Source organism: Onychostoma macrolepis, chromosome 02 (assembly GCF_012432095.1).
Source record: "Onychostoma macrolepis isolate SWU-2019 chromosome 02, ASM1243209v1, whole genome shotgun sequence".
Taxonomy (NCBI): domain Eukaryota; kingdom Metazoa; phylum Chordata; class Actinopteri; order Cypriniformes; family Cyprinidae; genus Onychostoma; species Onychostoma macrolepis.
In genome coordinates this window covers 27,638,107-27,659,953 of record NC_081156.1, presented here as the reverse complement: position 1 = coordinate 27,659,953, position 21,847 = coordinate 27,638,107, and the positions used below count along the sequence as shown (strand labels likewise).

At 37.4% G+C, this 21,847-nt stretch overlaps 1 protein-coding gene across 1 annotated transcript; it reads right to left on the bottom strand.

Annotated features, from left to right (window-relative positions):
- Window positions 1–446: 446 nt before the first annotated feature.
- Window positions 447–21,493, bottom strand: LOC131551560 (integrin beta-1-like). Its single transcript, XM_058794579.1, has 16 exons — window positions 21,130–21,493; window positions 12,669–12,726; window positions 10,516–10,601; window positions 9,091–9,310; window positions 8,752–8,922; window positions 8,429–8,667; window positions 8,173–8,328; window positions 7,995–8,090; window positions 7,783–7,872; window positions 6,591–6,731; window positions 6,182–6,384; window positions 5,860–6,098; window positions 5,530–5,752; window positions 5,215–5,447; window positions 4,947–5,113; window positions 447–1,844 (listed from the first exon to the last, which is right to left on the bottom strand). Exons 2-16 carry the CDS (start codon window positions 12,724–12,726, stop codon window positions 1,779–1,781), a joined length of 2,388 nt encoding a protein of 795 aa, XP_058650562.1. The 5' UTR covers window positions 21,130–21,493; the 3' UTR covers window positions 447–1,778.
- Window positions 21,494–21,847: the final 354 nt, after the last annotated feature.

Below are 21,847 nucleotides of genomic sequence, written 5' to 3'. Positions count from 1 at the left end.
GAAGGATTGTGAGGTTTGGGTGGGACAACCAATCGCTAGCAGTAAGAAGAGAAAACCACATATTGGGAAACCATATTTTCCTATATTTTGGGAAAACCGAAATATAGGTTTATACAAACTCACTACTACTCTTGCAGTATACAACATATATGACATGCACAGAATACACAGATTGCATACAGATCAATTAAATATTTATTGTAGAATAAAGTCTATGGTTTTAGTAGGCAGTTTATACTGTACGCTGCACAATATTTAGTGAGTATTAAGCTAGTGAACTATTCTAAACATAGCCATAATGCACAAATATCAGCAGTTTGGTGCAAAAATTAACATTGCCACCAAAAACAGACATACTCAAACCATATAAAATCTCTATGTTAGAGTGACATTACATTCAATTATAAAGCACGCTGACTCACAAACAGACACAGATAACAACACAGTCCAGTGTTTTGGGTTGTTTATTTTAATAAATAACTCCTAGAAACAGAAGACAGTGGGCATGATGCAAAAAAATTAAAAAGGCACTTTAAAATGCAAAGTGTGTATGTAAAATGATTAAGCTTTTGAAAGCTTTAGAGATTAAAAAAGTGAAAATAAAAGGGGAAAAAACAAGTTATCTTTCTTTAACACTGATCTTTACCAACAATAATCTGAGCAGTTAGTTTCATTTAAGAACAATGATGTTACAAAGGGACAAATTAAATTACAAAAACAAATGTGAAATCCACATCTGGAATATAGTTCTTGCACAGTAGACGTAAATATTTGGCATAAGTGATTCAGGACCTGAGTTTTCATTTCCTCATTCTTCAAACAAATCTAAAACCTGAAGATCTTTTCATATGAGTTTACACTCATGTTTTCAATAATAATAATAATAATAATAATAAAGTTGATTGTTCCGTCCACAGACAACGATGAAAATGTCCCTCTAACAACTCAGATGTTGCAAAGTCCAAAGGCATATAAATCAAACACTTGACAGATGAAATTACAACAAATGAACATTTTTTTGTGTGTGACGTAATTAAAGAGATACTAAACCGGTCCATTTTAAATTCATTAATGTGCACAATAAAAGGACACTAAACCATCTGACTCGCAGACCGAAGAAAGGCGATGTGAGCGCACAGATCCATAGTCATGTAGACCTAAACATTAGAATCTGCACTCAAATCATCCAGGATTATGCAGACGATGTAAGCGTCTACATGAAAAGCACCATTTGTACAAACAGCAGTGGTCCGCTACAGCTACCTACTATACCAGTGACAGGACACTCCATCCACAGGTTCAGAAAGTTTCCTGTACCATCATAAGACAAAAACTGGCTCTTATGATCAACTAGTTACTGGACTCAAGCCGGTAATTGTGTCTAGTCTTTGTGGATGTTCATTCTTCATGCATACTTGACCACATCATACCTACAAAACCCATCATCTAACCCAACATGATCAGTTTTAACATTCAGAAAAACAAGGCAGATCTGTGGCTAAAAAAATCAAAGCTGAACATTGAAATTATTGTCTAAGATTGCATTAAAAAAGTAAAAACTCAAGTTTATACATACTGTACAGTTCCAAAACGATGCATAGAAACACAGGTTAATAGATTATACTGAACAGTGGCAAATGCACAGCCAAAAGGTGATTTAAACACACACACACACACACACACACAAAGAAGAAAATAAACAAAGTGAACTTCAACTCTTCTGTTCCTCTTGAATTGTTCTGCATACAGTGTTGCTTGAAGATGGACGCGTTCGTCCATTACTTGCCCTCATATTTAGGGTTGACCACCGTCGTCACAGCACTCTTGTAAATGGGGTTCTCACCCTGGAGATCAACATGAAGAGAGGATAATTAGATCAACCTTTAATATAACTACACAGTTGCCAGGTTAGGACACTTCACAGCAAATACAGTAAACTTTGGTTGCGAAAAAGAAAAAAGTATATTAAAACCAGCAAGCATCACAAAAGGCACACAATCAAACACAAACACTATTATAATTGTACTTGCAGTGAATGGGTGCCGTCAGAATGAGAGTCCAAACAGCTGATAAAAGCATTGTTATATGATGGACTGGAGTCATGTGGATTAGACTAATGTTTTTATCCGTGTTTGAACTCTCATTCTGATGGCAACCATTCACTGCAAATCTCTCCAAATCTGTTCTGATGAAGAAAGAACCTCATCTACATCCCGGATGGCTTGAGGAAGAGTACATTCAAATTTTTGAGTAAACTATTCCTTTAAGGATCAAAAGTTCAGGGGTTTTGTGTTCCCCAGATCGTAAGTCATACAGGTTTTGGAATGACATGCTAGTGAGTAAAATTACATAAAAGGCATGTCCTAATAATTAGTGAATTAGATCAAATAACTGCAAATGACACTTTAGAAGCTGTTCATATTATACATGGGTCTGTGGTTGTTGTTAAAGTCATAGAAAGACAAACAGACAGAAAGAGGAGAAAAAAGCACATGCAAGCAGCAAAGAAGAGTACAGACTCAGAGTGTGACGCCCTTATTTCCATAACTTGGATTCTGGAATTTATTAATGGGGCTCTTGTATATTGGGTTCTCTTGCTAGATATGACAAGAAGAAAAGGTTTGAAGAAAGAAACAAATATGACAGAGTGAGAAAAACAACTGAGATAAAGGTAACAAAAAGCAGAAGAGCCTGCGGTTTTGACCAATTCAGTACAGATGACACAAGACAATGCATTTATAAACCCTGTAATCAATTCATACTTTGAAATTCATACTTTTTTAGCAAGTAAAAGGCCTTTTAATACAATTCTAAAAACGTATTCAAGTTATTCTACACTTCTTGTGAAATCTTTAATGATTTTTATTAAGTAAACATAAGAAAACGTCAAGATGAACATTTAGTGTATTGAAACAACTTGGACTTGATTATCCATAATTTTTTAGGGGGGAAAAAAAAACAACAACTTTAAAATGCATCAAATATGACATCAGGATTTTGAGGAAAATTTAATTGTACATCTCTTAAATCAATGTATTTTGTCCACTACAATTAAAACTACAGAGCTTTGATCATAAAACTAAGCATTTAAATATCACCTTACTAAACATATTATTGGGAGATATATAGATAGATAGATAGATAGGAGCGACAGTTGAAGTTTATATGCATTTTATGTAAACTATCTGTTAGATCTCATTGATTTATATTACACTCTATCAGAACTTCATTTTACTTTTTGGCCATATAAATAACAACATCTGCACCAAACTACATATTTTTGCTCAGTTTGGACCTCTGAATGAATTTTTAATTAAAAAAAAATTAAATACATTTTTTTTTTTTCCTCCATGAATGTGAACATATTCTCATTATATCATGCTACTTGGGCCATAAAAGCCTGGTGAATCAAATATAAATAAATAAAACACATATACAACTTAAAAAGAAAAATATTAAAACATATTCCTTCAACATTTTCATTTTTTCCCAGACTATTATTTCATATGACAGACTTTACAGGGTTAATATACAGCTACCCAACTGATTTTAGCTCTAGATGAAAGACATCTAAAATGCATTAATTAGACCTTTGTGCATTTTCACAAGCCTCCAAGCCCTTCTTTTGTTGCAATATTCTATTTTCTTTATATATACTTCATCTAGGATCCATTTTCAGGAAGTGCAATATTTTGTTTCATTGTTATGCAGATGATACACAATTACATCTGCCATTTAGACCAAAACATCCCAATTCTATAGCGCCACTTTGTGTTGTCCTGAGGAAATTAAAGCCTGGATGGCAGTACATTTTTGTAAATTCAATGAGGATAAGACGGAAGTTATATTGTTTACTCCAGGGGGTGCCTGTGGGTCTCCTGACCTGGATTTAAGTTTTTAAAACCACTTGTGAAGCCCTCTGTAAAACATCTGGGTGTTTTATTGGATAATGATTTTAATTTAATTTGGTAATTAAATCAATTTTTTTCCAGCTGAGGCAACTTTCTAAGATCAAATCTTTTCTGTCTTTTAAAGACTTATAAAGAATTATACACATTTTTATTTCATCCCGTCTTGACTACTGTAATGGACTCTGTAGGCATTAGTCAGGCCTCCCTCAACAGACTGCAGATTTTTCAGAATGCTGCAGCTCGTTTGTTAACGGGAACACGAACGCATATTACTCCCATTTTGGCCTCTCTTCACTGGCTTCCTGTTCATTTTAGAACTGATTTTTAGATTTTAATCTTAGTTTTTAAATCATTAAATGGTCTGGCAGACTGGCACCAAAATCTCTTTCAGACTTAAGACAGCCATATGCTCCGTCGAGGGGATTTCGGTCCGCTGACCATTCACTGTTAATTGTCCCTCGTGTAAGGCTGAAAAGCAGGGGTGTTTGCAGTGTCGGGCCCTAGACTTTGGAATAATCTGCCTTTACATGTTAGAAAGGCCAAAACACTTCCTATTTTTAAGTCTAGCTTAAAAACCTACTTCTATAGTCTGGCGTTTAATACTGTGTGAGAACTGCTATGTTTATTTTTGCATTTTATTTTATGCTACCTTATAATATTTTAAACTGTCATTTTATTTGTGATATTGTCCTATTCATGCTTGTACAGCACTTTGGTAAACGCTTGTTGTTTCTAAAAAAAGTGCTAATATTCTGTAGGATTCATGAACTGTAATACTAGCAGCGCCCAGCAGGTGGCAGCAATAACCTCCGCTGGTGCCAGAGAGGCCACACCCCACACAATGAGGCCAGACATCCCATTACAACTAGCTGCACTGTGCCAGATGAAAATATAACTATATTGAGAAATATTACATATTCATTTCATGTAGATGCTATTTTGACGAAAATAACTTTAACACTGAAATGGCTATAAACAACATGACTGAATAACAGATATTTGAGATGAAATGTAACGCAAATCAGAGAAACGTACCGTGTCCCACTTGGCATTCATCTTCTCTTTCTCGAACTTGGCGAACTCTCTGCGGTCATGAATAATCATGAGCAGCTTCCAGATGAGCAGAAGTGCTAAACCAATCAGAACGATTCCTGCGACCACACCCGCTACGATAGGAATGATATCAGGGCCAGAGGGACACTCTGTGAACACAGACACAAAGCATTGTGGGAAACAATATAACTAGTTAACTTAAAAAAATGTAACTCAAGACCTACTGGTACTTATTTCATCCTCCACTTACCAAGCTCCTCCGCCACATGGACCTCAACGGTGCTGTCGTTCTTGGTGGCATAGGTGAAGAACAACCAACAGTCGTTAGCGTCACGCTCTTTGCAGTGATTGATGTAGGGCTGGTCGTTGGGCTGAGGAAGTTCCTCCTTCTTCTTCACCATTTTAAGATTGAAGTAGCTACATTCTGTCGCGCACGTGTCTTTCTTGTCACCAGTACCAAATGCTCGGCACTGGACGCAATCCCTGTGAGGAAAGACACAGGCGAATATATTTAGTGCCTCTAGCTGAGCCAGTTGTTCAAGTAAATGTCCTGTTAATAACTCACTTGTGTTCAGTACAAACTCCAGGGCACGTTGGGCAGATTTCACATGTTGGACCCTGAAACTTTGAGTCGGTACATTTACACACGCCGCACTCACAGGTGCCCCGACCGTTACAGATCTGTTTGTTACTGGCCAGACAGGTGGAGGTGTCCAATGAGCAGTCGCAAGCACTTCCTGTGTAGTTAGTGTCACAGATACACTTTCGGCATTCACAACGACCGTGACCTGGAAAGGTGGAGAAAGTTTGTAACTTTTCACCCGTTTAATCATTTACTATTGCTCTACATATGTGAAGATCAGATCAGAAAAGTGTTATTTCAGCGTAGTCGTACCTCCGCAGAGCTTGTTGTTGGAGCGGTCGCAGTTGAAGTTGTCGCACTCGCAGAACTTTCCGCTGTATCTCTCCTCTGGGTTGTCTCTTTTCTTGCACTCACACGTTCCACAGACACAGTCTCCATTGTTGCTGCAGATGTCCGTCCCGTTATCCATGCGGCAGTTTGCATCCAGATCTTCTGTTCTCACCTCGTCTTTACTACATTCACATACCCTGCCAATACGTCCCTCATTGCACCTGAAAATAAGCAGACATAAATAACATTATTGCCATCGATTTGGTCTTATATGCAAATAACATGTATGAATAATTCAACTCACCTGCATGCTCCACACTCCAGGGTACCGTTGCCAAAGTGACACACTGGACTGTTTGGGATTCCGTCTTTATGACACTCACATTCACAGATAAAATTGAGAACGATCTCCACCTCCTCAGTAAAGCCCAGCGGCTTGATTTTTATAGTTTCTGATTTGCCATTAGATGGACAGCCTTTAGCCGTGACCGCTACCTCAAACGTCACCTGTGACAGGAATAAAGAGCCTTGATTTGAGTTGCAGTCTTTGTAGTTTTTATTCATGTTGCTATCAAATTTCTTTAAAGAGGAAGAGCAGATAAAAATGTGCTGAATTAGCAAAGGGTCAGTTATTTAGGAAAGTGCTGAACATTTGATGAAACTGTCATAGATGCAACTGCATGAGGGTTTTAACTGGAGGATATGATTCTCACCTGATCCCCAATGGAGATGTTGGAGCACTTTCTCCCACTTTCTCCTTTCTCGCTCACTCCATTCTTGCAGTGGGAGATGTAGGAGATGGAAACACCTTCAGGGAGCCTACTGTTCTCCAGAATGATCTCAGAAGACAGAGACTGAGAAAGACAGATTTATGAAAGGATTATTTAAAATTAAAATTTTAAATGTAATTTTAAAATTGACAAAATTTGGAAGTATGATTTTTTTGGAAAAAAAATGAATACTTTTTCAGCGAGGAAACGGTGCCATTTGTTAACAGTAGTATTAACAAACATGAACAAACAATGAACAATGCATTTATTACACTATTTATTAATCTTTGTTAATGTTAGTTAGGTCTATAAAAGTGTTTAAGATTCGGCTTTCATTGGGGCAGTATGCCATATTTCAAGGCCTTAGGTCTCTTGAACGCATACTCTGTGTGCATTGTATGCTAAATTTAATAGTTTCTTGTGCGCACATAAAAGTCTGTATATTTTTTTTATTTTTGCAAAGGTCCTTGAGGTTATGTAATACGATGCTAAGAATATAGTGTGACGAAACCCAAAATGCTTATAACCTGCATTTTGCATAATGAAAAAGTGCAGCTTGAATTCATTCAGTCATATTTGGCGATCACTAAAGAATCACTAAACAACTGCCATGAAACCTTACTTCTTGTACAATAAATTTATTTTCATTCAATTCTTAATTTTCTATTATTAAAAAAAAAACTAAATTGGGGCAAAAGTCTGGGGAAACACATTTTTCCATACCCTGCTTTGTTTTTTCCATACTTTTCCAAACCCCATAGGTACCTGTAAGCAGCACAGCTGTTTTCAACTGTTTATTGATAATAAAAAATGTTTCTCGAGTAGCAAATCAGCATATTAGAATGAATTCTGAAGGATCATGTGATACTGAATACTGACACTTTCAGTAGCCTGAGTAAATTTGCAAATCACAGCAATAAATTTTCATTTTGAAATATATTAAATAGAAAAACTATTTTTTAAAAATAGAATTAAATATTTTACATTATCAACTGTTTTTACTGTAAACTTCATTGTGATATTTCCACATTTTATTTTCCAGGAACTTGTCAAGAACAAAGGATTTTATAAAATCTAACTAAATGAATTTCACTAAATGGACCTTTAACCTCTTTAGTTACTGAGATCTACTCACATTATATGCATCAATAATGAGTTTTATCACATTGCCGGAGTCGGAGGATAGCGTTCCCACAGCCGACTTTGGGATGAGGTTTTTGAGCTCCTGAAGAAAAAGATAAAAACAGTTTGTCCAAGGCTTTCTTCCCATGCAGTATTTTATTTCCAGTAGTGTTACAGAATCCGACTCGCCTAATGATGTAGAAACAAAAGATGTCTTTTTATTACCTGGTAAACAGGCTGGAACTCTTCAGTTACAGCAAAAATGGTCTGAATGTTGTTTTCACTTAATTTCTGAACCAGATGTGCGATCGAAGGATAGTCCTAGAAGGGATGAAAATAAATCAGACACCTTTACATATATTCTGTATGCAGTAATGACTCACAACTTTACACACACACTTACATAGTAATGGCTCATAGTGTACATGTTATCCTGCAGATGGCATTTCCCGTCATTAGGAAGCACGATGCCGCCCAGTTTTCCGTCTCCAGCGAAGTGGAATCCAGCATCCGTGGAAAACACCAGCAGACGGGTAACATTCCTCCAGCCGATTTGGTTCTGTTGCACAATTAAGATGAAGCACAACCTTCAGTTCCAAAACTTGATAAGTCAGCAGTGTTTATATATATATATGTAAAAATGTATATATTACACATACCGCACAGACAGCCACTTGCATGATGGCGTCGAACCCTCCCTCTGGTGAGTCCAGGTTTCCTGAGATCTGCTGCCTGCTCACAAGGTTATTAAACTGAGATCCATCGGCAGTCAAACTCAGCACATTTTTATAGCTGAATGGGCTGGTGCAGTTCTGGTCTGATGTGCAGGGGTTTAGCAGCTTGGCTGGTGTTGTGCTGATGTACGGCATGACAGTTTTTTCCACAAAGGAGCCAAAGCCTAGAAACATTGACAAAGAATGAAAGCAGTGCAATGCAATATAATTATAGACAAACCCAGCATGGATCCTCTGAGGTTCCTTACCAATCCTGAAGTCAGATGTGATCTTTTGCATTTCAGACATCAGGTCGGTTCCCAGGTTTTTGACGTTCTCTAAATCATCTTTCATTGAGTAGCTGAGGTCCATCAGGTAGTAGAGATCTATGGGATAATCTTCAGCCCTCTTGAATGTCAGATTGAACGTCTGAGCTTCACCTGGGTTAGAATGAGAGACCATGGGTTCAGACTAAACCTTTACAGGGGAGTGAACTGATTATACCTAGAAGACGACGACCATTACTTCACATGACATTCAACTTTATTAGGTGATGACCTAAAATATGCAATAAGCATTCCTGGAGTTGGAGAGGGAGTATTTAGTACCTGATCGGAGGTCTAGGGAGAGTTTCTGTGGTTGAATCTGGGTGATCTGGTCTGGCTTCAGTTTTCCTCCATCCTTTGTGCGGTCTGTTAAAGATTGGTTCTTGTTGATGGTAACAGTTCCCCGAGGATCTTCTATGCTGGCTTTAGAACAGCCCTTCTTAATCAGAGCTTCAATCTCATCACACCGTGTGGACTTCTGCTCGCCTTGTTTCAGAAAGTCCTGCAGAAAGAGACAAAGGAGTGGAGGGAAAGAGAAGAAAAACAAAAGAGAAAGATTATAAACACTCCATCAAAAATAGCACCAGTTGGAGCACAGCGTCAGTAGTATTTAATCTTACAAAAGATGGAGCAGTTCTAAGGGACACATATAGAGAATTATGTTATTTTAGGACAATATATCTATTTATGTTAACATATTAAATAATACTATAGTTATCTATAGCAGGGACATTCAACTGAATAGGTCCAGGCTCTAAATATTCACTGTGAATTTGTGAAGTTCTACCTATGTAAAAATTTTCAATAATAATTAATAGAATAGAATTAAAACAATGCAATGTTAAATACGCATGTTAAAAAATTCCCTAAAACAGATGCAATACAAATTTGATTATGATAACAAGGGTGGGTGTAATTTGCATTAAGAAACCTGAGTGACCAGGGAAAAATGATATTCATTTTGGATCAATTAAATTAGAATAAAAATAAGTTAAATTAACCTTTTTCCATCTGATTAAACCATGTATATAATATGAAACTATGATTGTCAAATATAGTAATTATAATGTTATAAAATAATTCCAGAACACTCCACCTTCCTGCTATTGGTCAGACAGACAAATAGTCCCGCCCCAAACTCACACCATTGGTTAAGCCAATGTTGCTGTGTTGGGCTAGACGGGATGAGGATGTGCAGCGTGCCTGTTGAAACAATTAAGAGGGGGCACATTTCCAACAGAGCTCAAGCCCCCCGCCCTACATTACATGTAGTTTAGTGATAGTACACTTCCCGCTTTCTTTAATGTGGTCCAATATTGGTGCTTCCTGTTCTTCCATAATCTGCTCCACATGGCAGGAACAGACATGATCACACAGGATGCTGACTCATAAACACTGAGGGGTGCGATGTGCTTAAATTCCACAAAATGACTTAAGAAACTGTGGGTAATAATCAACTACAGGCAAATAAAGGTGGGACAGAAGGTGACGTCACTTCAAATCACTGGTTCCTTTGGATACTTCGCTCGCCCAAAAACATGTTTTTTGCAGACAGAATTGTTTGCAGAATCACAGGATGTCCTCTACAGACTTGGATAAACAAATAATCGGACTACAGGAAATGGTTTCCCTCGTAACATTTTTCCCTAAATGCACATCGTTGCAAAAGCAGCCATTTCCGTCTTTAATGGTTTCGTCTGAACTCACCTCGTCTGTACACCAGCCACACTTTTCTCCGGCCTGAATGCATTCTCCACAGGACTGGGCCGAGGCTTTGGTGCATTCGTTACCATCTGCACACACACACACACACACACACACACACACACAACAAAAACATCCATCATTCTCAATTCCCTCCTACCACTAACAGGAAATCCAAATCAAAGAGCATGTAATAACTAACACTGTGGCCAGCCATACGCAATATGATTCTCTCATGAGACGGTCATTCTAAAATAGACGCAGAGTGGCTATATGCTGTAGAGAGGTCATGTGAACCGTATTAATGATGGCATCCTTACTGCTTTCTCTAAAGACTTAATGGAAACCATGAGGCCAGCACATCCAGAAAAAACCGCACAGGACTGTGGGACAGCGCTAGAAGATGAAGATGATGTATACATCGCATTCCTATTATACTGCATTAATGCTGTGAGATTTTCCTTTTGGTTCTTTTCTTAAGATTCCACACTGCTGCCATATCTGAGATATCCCTGGAATGAAAATCGCTGCAAAATGTCTAACAGATGATCTGGACAGTATTACGAGTATTTTATCAGCCTCTGGTCTCGTGTGTGTTCTGAGTGGAGCTCCAAAAAAAAAAAAAAAATTATTTATATATATATATATATATATATATATATATATATATATATATATATATATATATATATATATATATATATATATATATTTATATATATATATTTATATATATATATATATATATATATATATATATATATATATATATATATATAAATATAAATATAAATCACTCAAAAGTCAGGCTACTCCTACACATACACATACAGAGAAGTCTGAAAATGTTTTATTTATTTAAACCTGCAATTAGGAATTTTTGGAGGAAAAAAAAAGACAAGTCCTTCACTAACATGAGATGAGGACAACATCGAAAACTGCATTAAATGCAGGCTAGGTGATTTGGTTTAAAAACATTTTTGGTTATGCTGTTTGAAAGTCTCTTCACATCCCAATAGCAATCACTAAGGTAAGTGGTCTAAATGTATTTTATATCGTCGGTGGAACACGTAGGACCAAAAAAGGTTTGTCCAATCATATCACTTGGTCCGAGAGCTATGATAGGCTGTCCTGCCTGCCAGTCAAAGTATGTATTTGCATACCTCCGCGCACCCCGTTCACACAGACATGATGCGTCATCAGCGCGTTCCATTACGCTATTGCAGACTGAGTGAGAACGGAAGGTGTTATTATTGTAATATGCGCTTTGTACTGTAATGTTTTCTCACTGGTGAATGAGACGGCATCTGACAGCATTGCATTCAACCCTGCACCAACACCATCTCTCATCATGTTGCTGGTTAGACTCTGGTCTGTCAGTGCGTGGTCATGTGTTTTGGAGGAGGCGTGGCTTTGGAGAGTGATTTGCAGGGAGGGTGGGATCTTATGCTTTCAATGCCAGCCTCTCAGAAATTGCCTACCCTACTTTTAACCCACACAAACCTGCAGGGTTCCCACACCCACTTTTTTGACAGAAAATTGCCACGCCATTTAACAGACAGATTGTATATCCAATTATGTGCCAGCGCAAACCGGCTTTTTGCGTTAAAATTGCACTGTCAGGATTACTAAAGATGCGCAGTGAAGAATTAGCGCTGAAAAGGCATGGACACAGTTATTTGTGCGCCTGACCTTATTGAATATGCATTTGTAGGACACAAAATTTATGGGAGGAGAGTATTAAAATGAATCACGCAATGCGATTTACTAACCTTTGCGCTCGTCAAATTACTGATATTCGCTCCATTACTTAATGCCCAAAAAAAAAGCAGGTGGTAATTTGCGCAGCTCATTGTAGATTGCACTGGTCATTATGGAAATGATCTGGTTGTGTCTATGTTCTTTAATGTGCGCATTGTCAGTAAATCACCTGCATAATTTTCCTCTCCCATCAGCGCTTTTATGGAATTGCGCTTTAACGCTAATTTGCTCTGTTTAGTAAATCTGGCCCTAAATATGTTAAAACTGTGCAATATAAAATATATTCACTACAGAAAATGGATGGATAATAAAACACAATAGAAGCATTTTCACTAGTGGCTTCAGATTTTGAACCCCACTGTATATCTGATGCTTTTAAAATCTGAAGTTCTTACCTAGTTGTGCCCTGCTGAGTCCCAGAAGAACTGAAATCAGGAGCAGCCTCACTTCCATCTGAAAACAAGAACATGGGTCAACTCAAAGAAAAAAAAAAAACATCCATCTATCTATCCATCTAGGGCTGCAACTAACGATTATTTTAATAATCGATTAATCTGTCGATATAATAATATATAATATTAATAAAATATAATAATAATAAAATAAAATAAAATGGACTAACACAAAAAACATACACATGTATGCTTTACATCTGGGGTGTTTTGTCTGTCGTTAGAACGGCTGTAACTGTTATGCAGTGCATAAGTGCATTAAGTGCATTATGCTTTCATCAACTTTTACAGGTTATATAACTTTGATTGTAGCTATATGGGCGCTTAGTTTTTCTTGTTGTTTAATACACTTGGCCAAAATCTCAAATTAAGCGCTTATGCACATAATGCACAGGATATTTAAAACGATATAGACAGCAAATAACTAATTCTGCTCCACTCTTCAAACACACAAAAACATTATCCTTTACTGACATAGTGTTTGAGTAAAGAAAACGCTGTACTATTCAAACACCAATTATTTATTCACCCTTGCATTGCGAAAAAGCAGAGATCTCATCTTCTCCAGGCTGTGCGCGTCAATCTGAACGGAGGCGGGTGAAGTTACGAGGTCTCGCTGAGAGCTCGATGATCCAATGGCGTTAAGTTTTACTGACAAGTTATTTTAATGCTTATAATTGGTTTACTATTTTTAAAACTCTCTGATTTAAAATAATAAAACGAATTATAAGCGACTCAAGTTTGGATAATTTTTCACAGCACCTGACTGGGCTAGGTATGGCAACTGCCATACGCAAACGCCGCCCTGCTCCCACACCTTGGATGACTTGGGTCGCACGGATTTCTCTGCCTCCGCCATGTATCTTTCCTCTACCTCCGCTTTTTTTTTTGTTTTTGTTTTTTTTTTACTTTTTTTTTTTTATTTATGAGGCGCCAAACTCTGCTAGCATCCGTGCGCGAGAGAGACTGAGTGTGTTCACTCCGCTCCGCGCTCAACTAAAGTTTTTTTTTTTTTTAATAATCAAACGTCTCCGCGTCGCGCGACACAACGAATCGATTATGAAATTCGTTGCCAACGCTTTTAGTAATGGATTTTTATCGATTTAATCGATTCGTTGTTGCAGCCCTATATCCATCTATAACAATGAAATATTAATAATCATATTTTCTGCATATAAAAATGTAATTAAATATGGAGCATTTTGACTAAGCCAACAGCAGTGAAAAACACTAACACTTAGAGGAAAGGGCGTGCACATGTATGTGTTTATGACTTCTCAATGTGTAGGCAGAGTGTTACAAGGTCACTTCCTGTTTCTCCTAGCACAAATGCATGGTCACAGTAAAACATTCCAACAGTTTGCACAGAACTGCAGACAAAGATGTAAGACAGCTTCTTATCTAAAATGATTGTACTACAGGGACCGTCCCACTGCAGTTACCTGGGGTTAACGTTTTACAACCACATACTGTGAAGTCAGATATTACAGAGCAAGTTAAGGCCTATTTATTATTACTATAGTCAGCAAAGAGACTCAATTACACAGAACGTTTTACTTTGCGCAAGCCAGACAAGTATGCGCAGACATCCAGAAAAAGAGAGAGACTCTACTGCCATATTTGGTAAGACGATGGATCTGCTCTTCCCATGAAACACCTCACTGATGAAACAAAGAGGAGGAGGTCCTTTTGCCTCAATCTGTCTAGTGTACAGACACCAGTGCCAAACACTGCTGATTTGGCCTTATTAGGAATGACAGTGAGTACAAACACACAATGCAGTTTCTTAGCATCCAAAACAACACTTCAGTTACAGACGAGCTACTTTTCACAATCCAGCATGAGAAATACACACACAGCAGGGGCAATTCCAGCAAAACTCTAGCTGCTCTGAAGTAGAAGATACATGTGACATGAATTATATCAACACAAACTCATATTTCTTTGTTCAAAACAGAGGCATGTGTGTTGTTGAGACTGGACGGGTGGGTGAACTGCTGTAGACTCAACCGTTATTCTATCTACACAAACACACATACACACACGAGAGCTGTGAATAACTAAAGATAAACAAACAGTGCTTCTTTCGTTACACTGGTGCCGTTCATTTAGGCCACAGATGTGTGTGCACTGTAAGAGAGACACAACATGAAGGACAGTGGGTGATTTGTCTTGGCATAGGTACTTATTTTTTCAATATTTATTCTTTTGACACCTCTGTAATTTATAACTTCACTCAGTCTGTGAAAAATGACCCGTTTTACATACAAATGAACTTTTTTTTATTGATTTGTCATTTAACTCGTATTTGGAATTTCATACATTGTGTTTTAGGGTTAAAGGAAATATCCATATACTTAAGGAATAATGTCCTGGCAGAAAATTACAAGCACCTTCTCCGTTTTTATTTTTTCCCCTTATTTCTTACATTGTATGTATGTAATTCATTCCTTATTGCTAAATTAATTGATTTATTTATTCACCTAATTATGACCTAATTACCTATTTTGCACTTACTTGGTAATAAAGTTTTTGTTGTGCTTATAAAGCAGTTCAGTCATGACATCAATTTGCAGGTCAATCCAAAAAATATAAAGTTGCTAATGCAAGTTTCAAATCATAGGTTGCAAGCAAGCCGCTATAAAAGGACAACAATAGTTTTCAGATTTATAAAAAAGCAAGCAAACTCAATTTTTTGGCATAGTTACAGTCCTTTTTATCAACTTGTTTTAAGAAAAAATTAAGTGCGAGTTATTACTGTGCATCACTCAGCACTCAAAAATGCAAATTCTCTTCCTGTCTTCCAGGTTTTCAGGAAATCAACATTTCTCTAAAGCGAACTACATTGTCATTGAAACTAAAACAGAGAGATAAAAAGAGAACAGACACTGGACAAAACACATCCTAATACATTTATTTTCTTTCTATACACACACATGTAAATGTAAATGTGAATAATGTAATTAAATATCTCAAAGCCAACTGTGCAGTTTCAGATCAGAACATACAACTGACTACCACTTTAAATGTTCAAGGACACACAGAGAGACACATTTCAGTTTATGCTGCTGACTCAGGCATGGGAAGTTCCTATCTGAACACATCACTGATGTGTCAGAGCATGTTTTCCAAGTTATTCCTTCTAAAAAACCATATGAGCTTCAGCGTGATTCACGAATTGTGGTATCTTCACACCATCCACACAGAATTCAAATTCACCAACCAAATCCAAATCAGCTCACATTTACTTAGCAGATTTCATTTACACAACCGTTTGAAAGATATTTCTTTGATGGCAAATCTGAATTTCCAGCAGTCACTACTTCAAGTCTTCAGTGTCACATGATCCTCGAGAAACCAGATTTGGTGCCAAAGAAACATTCCTTATTATTATCACTGTCGAAAACAGTTGTGCGGTTTAATATTTTTATGGAAATTAAGATTTTTGATGAGCAAGAAGAAGCTTTGATGAGCCAAAAGTTCAAAGAACAGCATTTAAAATGGAAAACATCTTTATGGCCACTTGATCGATTTAATGCATTCTTGCGGATTAAAAGTATTCCTCAAAAAAAAAAAAAAAACTTTGATCTGTAGTGTGTGTTTACATTAACCAATCAGGTTTCATTCACATCCACTAACACAGTTGTTGATGAACTGAAGTATTCAAAGAAAACTGTCTTTGAAAGATGTCATGATAATAACAGTAATTTGCAGATACTCCCTGTATCTCAAACCAGTGACATCATAGTAGTCTAGTTTCAAATATAAGCTCCCCAAAGTGACCTCACTGGTCATTTATTTGACAGTTCCACATTTACAAGTCTTCATCTGTCTGGCTGACACAGAGGCAGATAAAGCTGCGAGACAGCTGGTTCTTTAGCCTGCCATTTCATTCTCAGTTGCACTGTGTAACACGATCTTCAGAGAGAGTATGTGTGTGGGAGAGACAGAGAGCTTCTCAATTTCGCCTTGTCTGCTTTCCCCGAGGCTGTGTTGTGTATCAAGGCCTTGAAAATACAGCCCTGAGGTCTGGGTGTGTATCTAGATGTAAATCTAATGTGTGTGTTTGTGTGTGAGAGAGAGAGCGAGAGAGAGAGAGAGAGAGAGAGAGAGAGAACACTCCTTCAGATGCTTGGAGCTTCTTTGATTCTTAATGTTCCATAGCCCCGCCCACATTAAACAGACACCAATCAAATCGAAGCTCTACCAGTTCTCTGCCTTCGGGCAACACATTCTTTTGACAATGTTCTGTTGATCAGATAAAATTACAAGTGTGTATAAACTGTCATTCAATTCAATCTTTTTGAGTTCTGTGAAAAACAAAAGTGAAATTGTAACTGAGGTATCATTCATGTCAATAGCACAAACCTTGTAGGAAAAGAGAAATATAACGTAATTTATTTAATTGGTTTTGATTGTTATAAGAAGTAGTTCAAAATATATACCTATATAATACACAAAATATCTACCTTTAAATTTTAAGTAAGTGTCCTTATATTCAGTTATGTCAATATTGAAACTCATTTGGTATCCGCAAAGTACCAAATGAGGTAAAGTTCATTTCAGATTTGTCTCATCTTTTTGAACTATTCATTAAAAGAACTGGCTTAAAAGAGGCATTCATTCAGGAATAAGACTATACTGGTCGTGCTGCATGTTTTTGATTCACTAAAAAGAACCAGCTCATAAGATACTTTTAATTGCATACAAACACAAAGATGAGAAAAAGCTTTATGCCTCCTTCAGTGAGAGCTTCAACTCTGTGTCTTCGCTTTAAGGTTGCTTTTAAACTGGAATTGTTCAATGGCTGTTCTCAGTTATCCACTACCTGCTGATTTAAGTAACTGTCAAGACAAACACACACAGAGTGACCATTAACCCCTCCACAGCAGGGCGGCCATTTCCTTAATTAAACTGCCTCACCCTGCCAACCTCCCTCCGTCACACACATCGCTAAGTGATGGCCGATTATTTACCACAGACGGTGACCGACAGACACAGTCTAGGGGGAACTCCGCCTCTGCAGAGACACCAACTCACACTGCAGTGAAGTATTTTCCCAATACATTAAAGGCACGGCATCACTTTTAAAATGTTAAAATACTATAAGCAAGGCTTTGATTTCCCCTTAAGCAAAACATTATCAATTTGAGCAGCCAGACATAAGATCAGTGGTGTGAGTTTGGGGCGGGACCTTTTATTTCTGAACAACGGCAGTCAGGGGAGTGTTTGGGAAATGATTTTATTGTAAATCCAGACCCTCTATTGATCTTTACCATGTTACTCATTGGGCATCATTTGTGCTATGAACAAAATGAAAAATGAAATAGATACGATAGCATATAATTCACAGATAATAACACACGTGAAAGCACTGGCAACTATCCACAACAAAACTGTTTTTGACAGGCAATAACCACTTACATATTTATTAGAATATTATTATATATTGTATTTTATTTGGTATCTATCAACATGCAGGTTTTGAAACCAATTCAAACTTGAGGTTAAGGTTTTCAAACTTTCTTTTCAGGCTTTCTCGAACCAGCATCAACGTCTATCTTGACAAACTTTATAGTTATTTTTTAAACCTCTGTTCAATGATACAGAAAAAACTAATTTTAGCTTTAAACTAGATTGGAATACTCCTCCTCACAGTAAACTGTGACTATTACAGCAAGCGCAAAGTCTCTTTTGGTCTCTCTTAGCACTTTTAGAAAAGTCTAAAAAACTCTGGACCCTTCAGATTATAATGACCAATTTGTTTTCAAATCCCTGCCCCCATCCCGTCTCATTGTTAATGTGTCATAACTGAGAGGACGACAGGAAGTGAGTCAAAGGGCCAGTCTGGAACACAGCATTCATATCGGAATCAAACAATCGACACATTCTGACTTCATCTCTCACTCACCTTTACGACCCACACGGTCCTTTATCAGTCATATACACAATAGCAAGTTACATGTCACCCTACTTTTATAGACGCTTAGCATAATAGCCTACCCTGAACACCTACAATAAAGTAGGTGTGAAATGATGAAATGCAAGTAGCAACTGATATTTTCTTCTGTATTATGACATATATCCGAGTGTAACAGTAAAATGCACAGTGGGGACTTGGTTCTATGCATCGGTTGTTAATAGATGCACTACAATTTTGCACTATAAAAATGAGGCAGATGAATGGTTTAAGCAGACTAAATGATTAGAGAAGTTGTGTATGTGGGAGAAGTGTGTCACTTTAACTGGCAGACCTTAAAAAAAAAAACTATACAGAATATTTTGCAATAAGAATGCATACAGTTAGAAAATTGACTTTAACATGTGGAAATTGGAATTAATTATGGAACATCATTTTCAATCTTTCAATCTAGAGTTTCATGACTGAACTACATATTTGTATGATTTGAATACAGACTCTTTATGCTGTTGCCTGTTCAGATCCAACCTCTTTCTTATCTTATGTGGTAAGAGACTATGCTGTTAATAACAGAGCATTACACAGACACAAACGTGCGCACACATGCACACACAAACACACAGGAGGAGCCACAGCCTGCCATTTCTGTTTCTTTTTATATGACAGCAAACAGCTTTGTTTCAATTAGGGATAGGAGCTTCAGAAAAAACAGCCACACCCCTCTGCAGTTAAAATTCACTCTTTCCAAAAAAAATTAAAAGAGAGAGAGAGATTACAGAGAACAGAACTGCAAAACATATTTTCTCATCTTCTCCACCCTAAAAAACAACAGAAAATAAAAACATCCATCCATGCTAAAAAAGTTACTATTAATTTCCATGACTCTTCTAATCATTTGTGATAAGAATTTTCCAAAAGTTTAAAATGTATTTGTTACACCTATTACAAATTTTAAAAACAATTTTAGCCTTTTCAAATAAAAAATCCCTGATATTTAAACCTTGGCTTCAACCACAATAACACAGATACCACATTTATTGTTACCACTTAACCATAAACGATATGGATTTTGCTTCAAATTTTTTGCCCCTGTTCTTTTAGTGGTGGCTGACACCAAGTTCCCATTTGTATTGTAGTAGCAACAGCTGTAGTAATAATATTAGAGACTATGGTTACCATGGTATTTCTAAAAGGGTAGATTCTGTCAGGATAAGAGACGAACAACAAACTTTATATCACAACAGTACACCAGCTGAAAAAAAAACTTACGAAAATTAACCATGGTATTTGTAGTTACTAAAACTTTTGGTTATACAAATGGTAATCAATACACCAAAAAAACAAAACAATTAGGCTACTATACTTTTACTATAACCATGATTAATTTATACGGTAAAACAGTCTGAACATTAGTAATCACTTACCTTTTTAAATATTGCAGCAATGTACTATTTTCAGTCTGTCAAAATTAATTAAGGAGCAAGAGTTCAACCACAGATAATATTCATCTGGTCACGTGAGGTTGCCCAGATGAGGCGACCCGCTCAGTATTATAAAGCAGCTTTTATCAGGCTACTTATATGAATGGAATCTTTATGTAATGTTTGTGTAGCTTAAAAATATATTTCAAAATCATTATTCTTTTATTTTATACCGGAAGCCTTTTAATGACAACACCTTTAAGACATCCGGCAAAACAACAACAAAAAAAATCCAACAACATTCTTCCACACGATCACGTGACCTGAATATGTAGGACGTGAGAGTTTTAATGCAGATCCGCTGCGGGATCTTTCCTCGTAAAACTGAGCCGAAAGCACTTCACCACGCTGTCCGTGTCTAATGTCATGATTCAATTTCTCCTAACATAGCACGATCCCTTTAATCACATTAAACACAGTTATATTTAGTCCTGGCGCTGTAACAATGCCAAACTTCTCCCAGTCGATGCGCTTTGAGGCACAATATGACTCTTCGGTGCGTTCATATCAGTTAAATCATTGGTGGTCTAATGTGTTCAGCATGTCCCAAACAGAATCATGACTCACGCAAAAAAACGGCCACATCATTTCGACTTCCATGGAGGCACGTTTACACAAGCGACTTCCAAATAAAGCATTGTTCAACCCCCACAGCCCCCCTCAGACCCGCCGGGACTCTCTCTCGCTCTCAGGCCTGGAGTGGATGACTTGCAACAGATGTTGTGGACACATACGACGCGACAAATAGATACAAGATAACAGACGTCTGGGAAAGACATAGCCTGAAGGGACACTGTTCGCATGTGATCTGTGAATCACGTTTGGGGCAGATCCAAGTCTGTGCTTTGAAGTGCAATGGATGGGACATCCCCACCCGAAGTTCTTAACCCAAGATCACTCTCCAGATCAAACCATAAAGCTCAAAATCCCTTAGAAATAATACATTCAACAAACAGTTCTGGCACTAAAGTTCCTTAAAAAGTTATATTTTAATGTTTCTTACCTTAACGCGTGTCCCCGGCGATTTATCAAGCTATAAGGTGCTCTTATAAAACCACATTTGCTATGGAAATAAACCCCCGGTAGCGTTTGGTCCAACAGTCCAGTTGCTCGCCCGCGTCTGTGGAGTCTTTGTTTCCGTGGGCTACTGTGAATCAACAGCTGGTTATAAAGTACAAAAACACGCAATTCCCTTGCCTACAACTAACAAAGGGGCAGATAAATGACTAAATGTGGGCAGAGAGTCCAGCTCGCCCTTCCACGGCGTGTGCTCGGTCCGGATGGTTAACGCGTGCGGGTCTGTGGTCTCACAGTGAGATGGGTTTGCAGTGGCAAGCCTCTCCCTTCCTCCGCCCACAGGAAATAATGCTAACACCCGATCCCCGCTGCGAACGACGCGAACAAACTAGTGGTTAGGATTCAGATTCAGTTGATTCATCAAGTGATTCGATTCTTTCGAATCATTTCGCAAAATAATTCATTCAGCGACTCAAGTGGCTTGTGTTTTAAAGTTTACATCGTTCAAAAAAGTGGCAAGTGTTTTGTGGCCTATATTATGAGCGTATTGTAGTCCCCGAGCAAATGCAAAATTAGAAAGAGAATTAAGCGTTTTCCCCACAAACGATACCAATAAACGATTTAAATAACGTTCTTATGTCATTTTGTATTCGGTGAGTGGGAACTGGGAATATACACATTTTCTCTTATGAATATATGTTTTA